The sequence below is a fragment of the Passer montanus genome, unplaced genomic scaffold (assembly GCF_014805655.1).
Source record: "Passer montanus isolate IOZ18808 unplaced genomic scaffold, ASM1480565v1 scaffold41, whole genome shotgun sequence".
NCBI lineage: Eukaryota > Metazoa > Chordata > Aves > Passeriformes > Passeridae > Passer > Passer montanus.
Window position 1 is genome coordinate 6020416 of NW_024368930.1, and position 11962 is coordinate 6032377.

The following is an 11962-nucleotide window of genomic DNA, read 5'->3' on the forward strand; positions in this document are numbered from 1 at the left end:
TGCTGCCCTGGGCTCATCCAGATGGGATGCACATCCCACCAGGCCAGTGCAGCCAGCAGGGAATGCCATCACAGGCTTGACTCTAGCCTCTCTTCTCAAAACGTCCCACAGGGATGTGGCTGCAGGGTAGATGGGCTTCCAGAAACAGATGAGGAGGCAATTCATTACCTTCATTAATTTCTCTGTGATTTTCAATGGCCATCACCTCCCAGAGAGGAAAGAGCAAGGCCAGAGAGGACTGAACTCCTCTTGGAGGTTCAGTCTATTTATCTACAGCAGGCTGGGGTTTGGGCAGGTGCTCTGTGCCAAACACACACCCACAAAAGGCTGTCTGCAAAGAGGGGAACCAAAAATGGCAGGTTTGATGGATGTGCTCCTAGGTGCCCAAGTTCTTGCATATGGATGGGCCAAGTCCAGACTAGATCAAGCCCAGGTCTCCTACGTTTGGCTATTCCAAATCTTGGGTGGAGACAAGATTTTTGGTGGTGAAGACAAGATTTTTGGTGGCCCCACACAGCTGTAGATGTTTACATCCCCACCACCTGGTAAAAACAGTAGGATAGAAACAACTTTAGAGTCCTATTTATTTGTTTTATTCAGACGCTTCCATTACCTTTTCCTATACTTACAACCCCAAATCATTCTCCCAATACTAAGATTGTTTAAAATCATTGCCAATTTAAAACCAAGTTTGATGCCTGCATGGTGTTATCTCAACTGACAGAGGACAGGATTAGGTTAGATTTTAGGAAGGAATTCTTCCCTGTGAGGATGTTGAGGCCCTGGCACAGGGTGCTCAGTGAAGCTGTGGCTGCCCCTGGATCCCTGGCAGTGTCCAAGGCCAGGCTGGACAGGGCTTGGAGCAGCCTGGGACAGTGGAAGGTGTCCCTGCCCATGGCAGGGGGGGTGGCACAAGATAAGCTTTAAGATCCCTTCTAATACAATTCTATGATTCTATTTATCCCATTAATCTGCTGATTCTCACGCCAAGCCTCAGCAGCTCTCTCTGTGTCATTTAATATGATTTGAGGTGTTCCCACCACCCACAACTGCCTCGGCAGGGGAGGGTGCAGCTTCTGGGTCTGGAGGGGCAGCTTAGAGAAAGTTTCAAATTACATAATTACATCTGTTTTCTGTTGCAGAAAAGAAAAACATCATCAGCTACAAAAGGTCAGCACAGAAATTCTTCCTATCCCTCATTAGCTGGCACAATAAGCAAGAAGCTGCTAATTAAGAATAACATTAAAAACATCAAGATGTTAAAAGAAGAAAACGTGGAGAAGAAAAATTCAATGCAAAATTCTGGTAAATTATGAAGAGCTCAGGAAATTCTCCTTCTCTCTAAGACTTTTCCCTTCCTTACAGGAATAGCTACAACTAAGAAAAAGACCATGACAGAGATGTGCATCCCCTGCCCACAAGAACCAAACCAGAGATCACATTTACCCAGTTTCTTTAGTGCTGATACGGATTAAATGCTCCGTTCCCTCAGGCTGTGGAGACACAGCCCTCATGAAGTGCCAGCAATTGAGTTCAAGACATAATGACATGAGGACTTGTCCCTCTGGCTCAGGGTGATGCTTAATTGGGTGTGAAGTCAGCTTTTGGATGACACTGCCATTAGCAGGCTGGCTTCTGTGCAGGTCCCAGAGAGGTGCTACTCCTTCCCCCCAAATTCACTGCAGGGCAGCTTTCTGCAGGCATGGGGTGTGTCTGGAAAGGCCCTTCCTGGGGAAAACGACTCAAAAAAATTCCTGCACTGGCAGTGTCTCAGAGGAGCCCACCACGTTTGCCCATGGCTCCTCCAGGCCCTGCTGTGATACCAACAGAGACTTACAGCCCCTCAACACCTCATCCCTTCTAAGTAATGAAAACCCCACCAATCAAAAACCCAGCAGGATCAGAAGAGAAACCACTGGGGGAAAAAAAAGGTACAAATCCCACCTCCCCCTCAGCTACCAGCCACTGGAGAGCAAGAGCTGCTCCTGGACAAGGACATGCAGCACGCCCAGGTCCCCAGGAGCTGTCCCAGCAGCTCCACACCCCGAGATGGACAAACATCCCATGCAAGCTCCTACCCATGCTCCAAACAGCCAGGAGAGATGGGATCAGAGACTTACAGCCACTCAGCACCTCATCCCTTCTAAGTAATGAAAACCCCACCAATCAAAAACCCAGCAGGATCAGAAGAGAAACCACTGGGGGAAAAAAAAGGTACAAATCCCACCTCCCCCTCAGCTACCAGCCACTGGAGAGCAAGAGCTGCTCCTGGACAAGGACATGCAGCACGCCCAGGTCCCCAGGAGCTGTCCCAGCAGCTCCACACCCCGAGATGGACAAACATCCCATGCAAGCTCCTACCCATGCTCCAAACAGCCAGGAGAGATGGGATCAGCAGCACGGATCTCCCAAAGGATGGAGCCAGTTTGAGGGTTGGTTTGGTTGCTCATTCAAGCCTGGAGTCTTTATATAGTGTCAGGGCAGGATCCAAAAGCGGAAGAGAGACACCCACTCCCAGGGAGAGTAACACACACACTGAAATAAATAGCTCCCTGCCTAAGGGGATGACTCAGGGATCTCACCACTCCTTAAAGCACAAATCATTGCTAATAAACCCCAGAAAGCTTGGAGGAAGGCCTAGCAAGAGGTCAACGGGGCAAGACTTGGCATTTCCATCCTTGCCAGGCATAAAGGAAGAGGAAGGATGAATAACCACTGAAAAATAACAACATCCAACATTGAGGCAATGGTCACACCAGCCTAAGCCCTTCCTGCAGTCTACCTGCCTCAAGAGCACTGAGTAGTCCTTGTTATTGGGGAGAGTTTCTGTTTTTCACTGCCCTGCCTGGAAGCACTCAGGCTTAATCACTATGGCTTGAAGTGGCAGGAGGAAAGAGAGCCTCACTCCCTGTTTGTCCAGCTATAATATAGAGATATTTACATTTACCTATTTTGCTCTCCTCCTGAGTGAAAGATGGTGTGCTCTTACATCCCTTACTACATTCTTCAGATCAGGTAACAAACCTCCCAGCAAGCACAAACCCAATTAATGGCCTCTCTGAGACTCTGAGTTGAGCACAAGCCCATAAACACGCAGGAGAACGTCTCCCAGAGCTGTCATTTCACTGCCACACATAACACCCCAACAGGAGAAAGTCAATAAGACCCATTCACAGCCCTCTCTGTGCTGCATCTGTAATGAACAGTGAGATCACAGCAAACTGTCCCTCTGTGGGTGATCCTGTCACTGGGAAGGTGCCACCTTCATCCTCCCAGCCCAGCGTCAGCCCTGCTGAGCTTCCCAGGCTGCCAAAGCCAACCCCACCTTCCTTTGCAAACCCAAGGAGCACAGGCAGAAACCAAAGCACCAATCCAAAAGCAAATCAGGTGACAGGAAATGCTGTTAAAAATAAAAGTGGAGCAAAGAGAGCATTTACCAGCAGTGCCCCAACAACAGTTTTATGCCTTTTCTGTGTCTTGGATGCTCAGTACACCAAGTCTTCCAGCAGGGACTGGCTCTTTTTGATTTGATGGGCAGAAGATAAGCTGTAGACTTTTACTCCCCTTAGGAGTGCTTGCACATTGTTGTAATTTTAACAGAATAATATTTTCCCCTTTCCATTCACTTTAGCTATTCTTTGACTGATTTTTTTTCTTTTTCCTTTGCACCCAATATTAGTTTTTTTCCACCACAGCAAATCTGCAAGAAACAGACACAGCAGGTGCCCAGACACAACCTGCTGCCCTCACCCAGGAGACACACGAGGTGTCCACAAGTCACCCTTGAGCCAGGATTTCTGATAGCTTATTTTTTTCCTGGGCATCATGATAACTTCATGGAGAGTGACAGGCTGGCTGTGGAAGCTGCGTTAGGAGTGCCTGCCCTGCTGTGCTCATCCCTTGCAGTGCGTGACAGCAGCTCTGCTGCCACCCCAGCCCTAATTTGCTCCCACACTGTCACCTCCCCAGGGCTGGCAGAGCTCTAAACGAGAGAGCAGAACTGCCAGGCAGATGAGGGCTTGTTTACAAATGAGGCATTTGTGAATGCTTGGGAAAGACCCTCCGGAAGGCAAAATCTGTCCTGCAGAGACCAAGCACCAGCCACGATGGGCTGCCAGGAAGTTCAGACAGACAGCAGTTCCCTCCTAACTCAGTGATTCCCTCTGCCTTTGCCTGTCCTCGTGTTTCTTCTCCCTGTCCCACCCTCCTGGGGGTGGCAGTAAGGAAAGGAGGATCTCTGAATGAGGATGGCAACTGGGCACTTCACTCTGAAACACAGCTGGAGCTGCTTGGGAACTACAACCAGGCTCAACAAGGCTTGGTGGCTTCTGATTTTTCCCAGTCTTGCTTGCAGATCACAAGAGTTGATCAGGGCTTGCTACAAAGATTCCTTTCTCAAAAGCACTTCTCAAAGGTGGATCTCAGCTCCAGGTCACCCCGTTTCAACGGGGATCAGCCTCATCTCTCCCCTTCACCTTGCCTGCTGGGGTGTCCACAGTGCAGGTCTGCCTTTGAACACCCCAGCTCCCAGCGGCTGTGCCAGGAGGTGGGAGATGCCCCCTCTCACTCCTGTTTTTCAGTTTAAAATCATGCCAGGCTCTGCCTTCTCTCCTCCTTGCCTGCCCTGGTCCCACCCAGCTCTCACTAAGGTCTGCAAGGGAAGTCAGGCTCCCTCGGCCATCGACAGAGAGCCATGGGCACCTCCAGAAGGCAAACCTGCCCACCTAACCCTGCACTGAGGCACTGGATTTCATGAGGAATCCAGCACGTGTCTGAGCATCACCAAATTCACAATGAAAGCTCACTGCACCTTAAACATCTGGACATTATAGATCCCAAGACAAATCAAGTGACTACTCAGGCACAAGGGCTTGCACCCAGCAACCCCAGTGACTCTGCTGTAGCTTTAAATCACCTCCCTACAGCAGTAAGAGTGAGAGGTGAGAAGATTCCAGAGGTCTTCTTGCTTCCTCTCTTGGAAAAGGCAGCTCTTTGACATCCAATTCACTCAAAAAAAAAAAATCACCTTATGGATGCTTACCAACACCAAAACTTTTCCACACATCTAAAAAGCACATTAAAAGGCTGGAGTGATGCCAAAGGGAGACCAGAGAGTTCTGCAGGAGCTCTCTGCCTTCCCTCATTGATTGGCAGCTGTACAGCCAAGGAGCCCCGAGGCTGTAAGAGAGCAGCTCTGCCATCCCAGCCAGCGCCTGCTGCGAGATACTCCCCATCCAACACCACAGTAATTATTTCAGTGCCTCACAATAAATGCCCAGGACGCCCCCAAGACACCTCTGCTGCCAGTGTCACAGGAGGCTGAGTTTGCAGCTTGCCCAGGAAAAGGCCACGGGAGCCACGTGGGGAGCCGAGGTCACCGCAGCTTCAGGGAGTGAGCAAGCTCCCACAACCTGCTCATCACACAGAGTGCTCTCAGTGGAAAACAAAATTTACATTGAAATGTCTACTCTTGCAGTCTTGGTGGAATCATCTTTCATCACAGGTGCTGTCAGAGCAGCCCAAATCTTTGTCTTGCAACCTGATTAGGAAACATTTAAAGGTGGTGGTGGAGGACCCTGCACCCCTGTCCTTCTGCACTGCCTGGTTTTGCCATTTTGTTCACTGGCCAAGTACATCTAAATACACTCTAAATGCATTCTTAACACATTCATGAAACTCAGTCCAGACCACCACAACAATTTGGCTTTGCAAAGTGGTTCCTTTTGGACCATCAGGGGTGAAAAATTACTGCATTACTCTAAAGAAACGCATGTCTCAGTGCTGGAGACTCCTGTCTTTGTTGTGCAGGGACATCACACCAACAGGGACAGGCCATTAATCCTCTGTAGGAACCACTCCCCACCTTTCTCAGCTCTACCATATCTGTTCCACAGGAGATTACACGGCAGGAAAAGGGACTGGCACATCTCCCTGTCACCACAATTTAAAGAACAATCTGTTCCTCAGGAACTATGAAAACAGTGAGCATTTGGGCTACCTTAGAAAGGGTTATGCAGGGCTAAGTGTTTGCTGCTTAACTCCCAGAAGCCAAACACTAAATTTACATGGTTTTTATCCTTGTGAGCACCACAGATGCTGGCAAACCTTGTGCTCTGCTCACCCTGGGCACAGTGTCTCACCCTGTCACCCCTTCCTTGTGCGGCAATACAAAAAAAAAAATAAAAAATCAAGAAACTGATTTTTGTAACTATATCTCTTTGAGCTATGCCCATCTTCCCTTTAGTACAGAATTTGGGGCTTGCATTTTGGCTTATTCCTTCTTTAATACATCAAACCACAGCAAGACTCATCTGGTTGAGGTGTTTTGCAGCACAAAAAGGAGGTCACCCAGGGGATCAGCTTGTTTTTCACTTCCTTAATGTCAGTGTGGGGTGAATATGATGGCTGGAACGTGACACATTAAAGCGACTGAAATCAGGCTGCTCCCACCAAGCTCTGACTAAGCAGCTGGAGAGGAGCTCGTGAGGCATCCCACCAGGAAGGTCCCTGCTCCCTGGGGTGGACACCACCCCACAGCTCAGGGCAGAGGCTCTGGAGGTCAGAGCCCAGCAGGTCCATGAAGCTCAGCACCTGGAGGTGGGCAGGGGAATCCAGGAGAGGTCCCTGCACGTCACTGGTGGATGGGCTGGGTTGGGGGGCATCGTACCTGCCCACAACAACCCTGTCTGAGGGTGAGGGCTTGCCATGAACCACCACTCCTCAGGGTTTGGGGACGGACAATCGAGACTGTCAGACCACATTCACCCCAAATTCCGGTGTAACAGATTATCTGGGAATGGATCTATGTGAAATAACCATCAGTCCTGTGTGAAAGAACTCACAAGAGAGGCCACTTCTGCAAGGAGAAACCCTGGAACTCCAGGGAAGCACCTCATGCACTCTCTGTGCTCCCCTGTGCCAGCCATGGCCATGCCAGGCTGCAGGCAGGGCACTGGAGACAGAGGTGGCTTGCCTGGGGGAAAAGGGAAGAACAAATGGGATAGGGATGGCACAAGGAAATTTGAATGGAATTAGACAGGGAGGAAATGTTCCTCCTTATTATAATTTAAGTCCATGCACTTGCTTAATTAACTAAATGTATGGTTATGCAGTATGCAGATGAAAAATGCACCCAAACTATTTTTAACACACTTAAAGAGATGCATTTAGGGTTGTAAATTCTAAGTAGGAAATGCAAGAATTGTGTTGGTTCCTGAGCACACAACTTTAAAGGTGCCTGAACCCAGGCTGTTTTCTTGCCACTGTTCCAAATGCAGCCCCTTCTTCAGCTCAGGGACCAAAGCTGAGCAGCTCAGCCAGGGATCAGCAAATGTGTCTCCAGACACCTCAGACTATGGGGGAGCCCAGTGTGAGCACCTTGCTTAGGCTGTCTCAGTGATCCCTCCTGAAATAAGATGGCAGGTAGGGACAAAAAATCACTTTCAAGTATTAAACCCTTCCTGTGCACATGACAGGTGACAGAAACCAAGCTAAAAGGACTAGAAGGAAAAAAACCAAAACATCATTCAGAGTAATAAAATGGAAAACTTTTAGGAGCCAAATGCCTACCTGTACAGAGAACTAAATTGAGGTCTAAGTGCTGCTGCACCCCTCAAAAAGCCTGACCTGCTATTTAGACACAGCTCAACTTTTCAAGTTTCAGCTCATCCTTGAACAGAACGAAGCCTTGTGCTGCAATGTGAAGGATCTGTCACAAAAAAAAAAAAGGTGGGAAGAAATAGAAAAGAAAGGTATTGAGACAAATATTGGGAGAAGGCGAGAATTAAAGGAGGCTCAGACTTCTGGGAGCCAGAGAGCACCTCTAGCTAGACTCAAAAATGGGGCCCACCAGGCTCAGCTGTCCGTGGGGTTATGCAGAATATATATTATACATCATATATATCATACACACAGCTCCCAAGAGCAGGTCACCCAGTTGTGTCAGTGTAGGAAGAGCTATTAAGTACAAAAATGAATCATAACACAGAAATATAAAATCCTGCTTTTGCTCACAGAGGTAACAGCTCTGCTTTTAGAGAGGCAACATCTGAGATGAGACCAGGGCTGGGGGAGTGAGAGATTCCCTGGTTTGAATTTCCCTGATTTCTTATGCATGAAATGGTGAGAAAGGGAATGATCGACAGCAGGAAGAGGTGGGGAATGAAATCAGATGGATTGAATCTAGGATGCAGCACTGAAAATAAATGCAACCTGCACAGGCTTCTCAAGGCAGAGCATCAATGCAGAATGCCATGCAGAACCAGCCTGGGCCTCTGCAGGCAGGAATTTAGCAGAGGTACTTACCCAGAGGCACCTCTCTATTTATTAAAACATCTCCTTGCTGGGAGAGTCCCAACAGTTTTTGTCTTGGCTTTGGGTGCAGGGAGCTGCCTGAGCAGCCCTGGAGCAGCTCCGTGCCTGCAAAGGCAGCTGGGGCTGCAAGCATTCTGTGAGATAAAACCCAGCCTCGCAGCATCACAAACTCGCTCACACTGGAAATAAATCTTCATGCAAGGAAGTCCCTGTGAGCAGCAGGAGTGGGGAAAGGGGGGTGCTGGCAGTAGAGAGGGCTGACTGAAGCCAGGGCAGCGGCAGGACAGGGCACCCTCATCCACAGCCTGATTCAGGACTCCCATTCCTGCAGGATGAGGGCTAAAGGTGCTTTTGTGCTCCAGGCTTCGGCACAAAATGAGGTTTGGGGCACGAGGAGACAGAGGGACCCCAGTAGCACAGGTAGGGCAGTGCACTGGCCTTTGGGGCTCCAGCCCTTCCATACTAACTTTGTGACCTTGAGGCAGGCTTGTTATCCTCCCACACCTTTGAATAAGCGTTTCATCTGTCCTGTCTGCCTGCGTTACTGACTTCCAGTTGCAAAACCCATTCCAACACTCCCAGACCTGGCACAGGCCATGCCAGGCTCACCTGGGCAGCAAGGGGGGATAACTGAGGCATGAGCTTATCCTGGCAGCTTTGGGTGAAGGTTCCCATATCCTTCAGCTCTTCCAGAGCTGTAACGGCAAACTGCCAAGGCCAAAGCTATCCTGGGTACAGTACAGAAAACTGGAGTCTATAGAACTTCCCAATACACTGTAAAAAAGGATGATATCACCAACTCTTCACAGACATTGGTGTCATTACCACTTCAGCCCTGGATTCAGCCTCCATTTCCCAGCAGGTGAGTGAGGGGTGGGGGCAGAGCCTGGTTTTACAGGCTCCCTGTGGTGCCACAGCAGACACAAGTGGAGTCACAAGCCCAGAACAAACGCAGCTGCTTGGGCTGGGGGGGGATGCAGCTACGTGGTGATAGCCAAGGGGCACTGGGAGCAGCCTGGCACTGGGAACAGGGCAGTTTGGGGTGACTGCTCCTGCCCTGGGGGCACTCCTGGCTGCCCAAGCAAATGCCACTGCAGAGAGGCAGACAGGTCAGAAGTTAAGCCAGAGCAGCTGAAGAAGCCAGAGATGTTTGCAAAGACCTCACAGCCAGAGCTACCCCTGCTGTTTGTCATTTGGCATTCAGCCCCTTCCATCCCCGTCACTGCCACCCCAGTGTCCCCCAGCTGGGGTCTCACCTGTATTTAACAGCACCTTGCACACATCCCACCCTCAGTGCCCACACAGGGAATAACAAACCCAGCTCCCAGCGTGAACGCTCGGCCCCTCCACACCGTTCTGGAAGATTTTGTGACACAAACCACCCACAACTCCAGAGGATGGGCGGGAGCATGAAAGGTGCTCAGGATGCCCAGTGCTGGACTTCACACTCCTCCTCGTAGCTGCAGCTGAGCTCCACAGATGCTCTCACTTCTCCTCTCCCGTTTCCCTGGGGAGATGAGCTTCCCCAAGGACCCCAACTCGCTGCAGCACTCGCCAAACCTCCCCCTTCCACCCAGCAGGGATCTCCCCTCTCCCCCTGGTCCCACCAACACCTCCAAGGAAGGCCTCAATGTACAAAATGGCTGAGGAGCAGAAAGCACATCCCAACTCCTTATCTTACAGCAACGTAACAGCAAAAGGATGGAGGGGGGGAAAAAACCAGAAAAGGCCCCAAAATTCCTTTTGCCGTGGCTGACAGAGGCCCTGGCCATGAGGAAAAGCACAAAAACAAAGCAAAAAAGCATTGGCACCAAGGTAGAAGCACCTCAGCCTGAGCCAGGCCTGTGGAAGGGCCCGGTGGGACTGTGGAAAGTCCCAGAGGGAAGGGAGTTGCAGTAACACCGAGATTTATCTTGACCCTCCCTTTGCAATCCTGGGAACAACGGGAAGTCATCTGCACTCCTATGCAGCAATGCTTCAGAGAGATTCAGGGAATCCTTCTGCCAAACGCGGGTCAGCTGGGCCATTTAGGGAGGGAAAAAAACAGAAAAGGCCCCAAAATTCCTTTTGCTGTGGCTGACAGAGGCCCTGGCCATGAGGAAAAGCACAAAAACAAAGCAAAAAAGCATTGGCACCAAGGTAGAAGCACCTCAGCCTGAGCCAGGCCTGTGGAAGGGCCCGGTGGGACTGTGGAAAGTCCCAGAGGGAAGGGAGTTGCAGTAACACCGAGATTTATCTTGACCCTCCCTTTGCAATCCTGGGAACAACGGGAAGTCATCTGCACTCCTATGCAGCAATGCTTCAGAGAGATTCAGGGAATCCTTCTGCCAAACGCGGGTCCGCTGGGCCATTTCTGCCCAAAACCCGGGTACCGGGGGGAGATGAGCACCCAGGGATGCTCCTTTGTTTACCGCCCGGCCGTACAGGCAGGGAGCCCCAGACACTGATTAGCATTTCCTTCTAGACACATCTCCCATTCAGACGCTTCCCACCGGGGACAAGAAATACCTCCAGGACCCTGAGCAGAGCCCCAGAACCAACCCCGGCCCCAAACCGACTGCAGCCACCCAGCAGGCAAAGATGGGGCCGGGGAGGGAAGGATGCTGGGGGGTGGGGGGGAGGAGAGACGGTGCCTGAGCAGCGCTTTTTGTTCCTCTGCTCACAGCATTGCTATGGTGATTTCAAGCAAGACGGAGGAACAGTCGCTACCCATCACTCCCGCTGCACCGACCGCATGAGCAGCCCCTTCCCCCGCAAGCAGCAGCGGGCAGGGGGAGACAGGGGCTCGGTGCAGCTCACCTCTCCTGGGAGCCACCCCCCAGCTCTGCAGGGACAGCTTCTCCCCCCCGCCCCCTTCCCCGCATGGCCATCACCGCCCCGTCGCCGGGCACCGCCTGGGCTGGGGCGAGGGATGCGGGATGCGGGATGCGGGATGTGAGATGCGGGATGCGGGATGCAGCGGCGGCCCGGCCGGGCGGCCCGACTGGTCTCGGGGAGGATGGGGGGGAGCGGCTCAGCCTCCGCCCCCCGCAGCATCCCCCGGGGCTCCCCAGCCAGCCCTGGCACCCGGCATCCCTTCCCCGCACCCGCTCTGCAGCTGGAGCATCCCTCCGCTCCGGCTCATTTTGGGGGCTCAGAGGGTGGAGGAGGGCACCCCGACCCGGGGGGGAGGTCTCTGCCATCAGCTTTGCCCCCCACCCTCATACTCACACGTAAGCGTGGTAAATGAAAGCCCATCCCCGCGGTCTCTCCAGCACATTGTAGAGGAAATTCTGCAGCTTGCGGTAAAAAGCATTCCTTTTGGGGGGCTTCCCGCTGCCCGACACCCCGGAGCGGGGCTTGCTGAGGATGCTGCCCCGCTTGGAGCTCTCGGAGCCGGCGATGAGCAGCGCTCCGTCCCGGCTGGAGTCCGGGGCGCCGGGGTCCAGCCCCACGAAGCCCACCTTGAGCTTCTTCTCCGCGGCGGGCCCCGGGTAGACGCCTCCGTTGCGGGATTTCTGCACCATGGTGGCGGCGGGGGGCGGCGGGGGGCTCCGGCGGGGGCTCCGCCCGCGCTCCCCGCCGCTGCTCCGCGCCCGGCGCAGCCGAAGCCGCAGCAGCCGCTGCAATCGGCTCCGCCAGCGCCGCCCCGCCGCCGCCCCCCCCCCTC

General features: G+C 52.2%; 1 protein-coding gene across 13 annotated transcripts in view; it reads right to left on the reverse strand.

Annotated features, from left to right (window-relative positions):
* Positions 1 to 11894, reverse strand: part of KCNQ2 (potassium voltage-gated channel subfamily Q member 2) — a 74175-nt gene extending 62281 nt beyond the window's left edge. For all 13 annotated transcript variants that reach the window (XM_039719256.1, XM_039719259.1, XM_039719253.1 and 10 more), the window contains exon 1: positions 11524 to 11894. In XM_039719256.1, coding sequence (XP_039575190.1) covers positions 11524 to 11819 — 296 coding nt within the window. In that variant the 5' untranslated portion in view covers positions 11820 to 11894. The remainder of the gene's footprint in view (positions 1 to 11523) is intronic.
* Between the last annotated feature and the right edge of the window lie 68 nt (positions 11895 to 11962).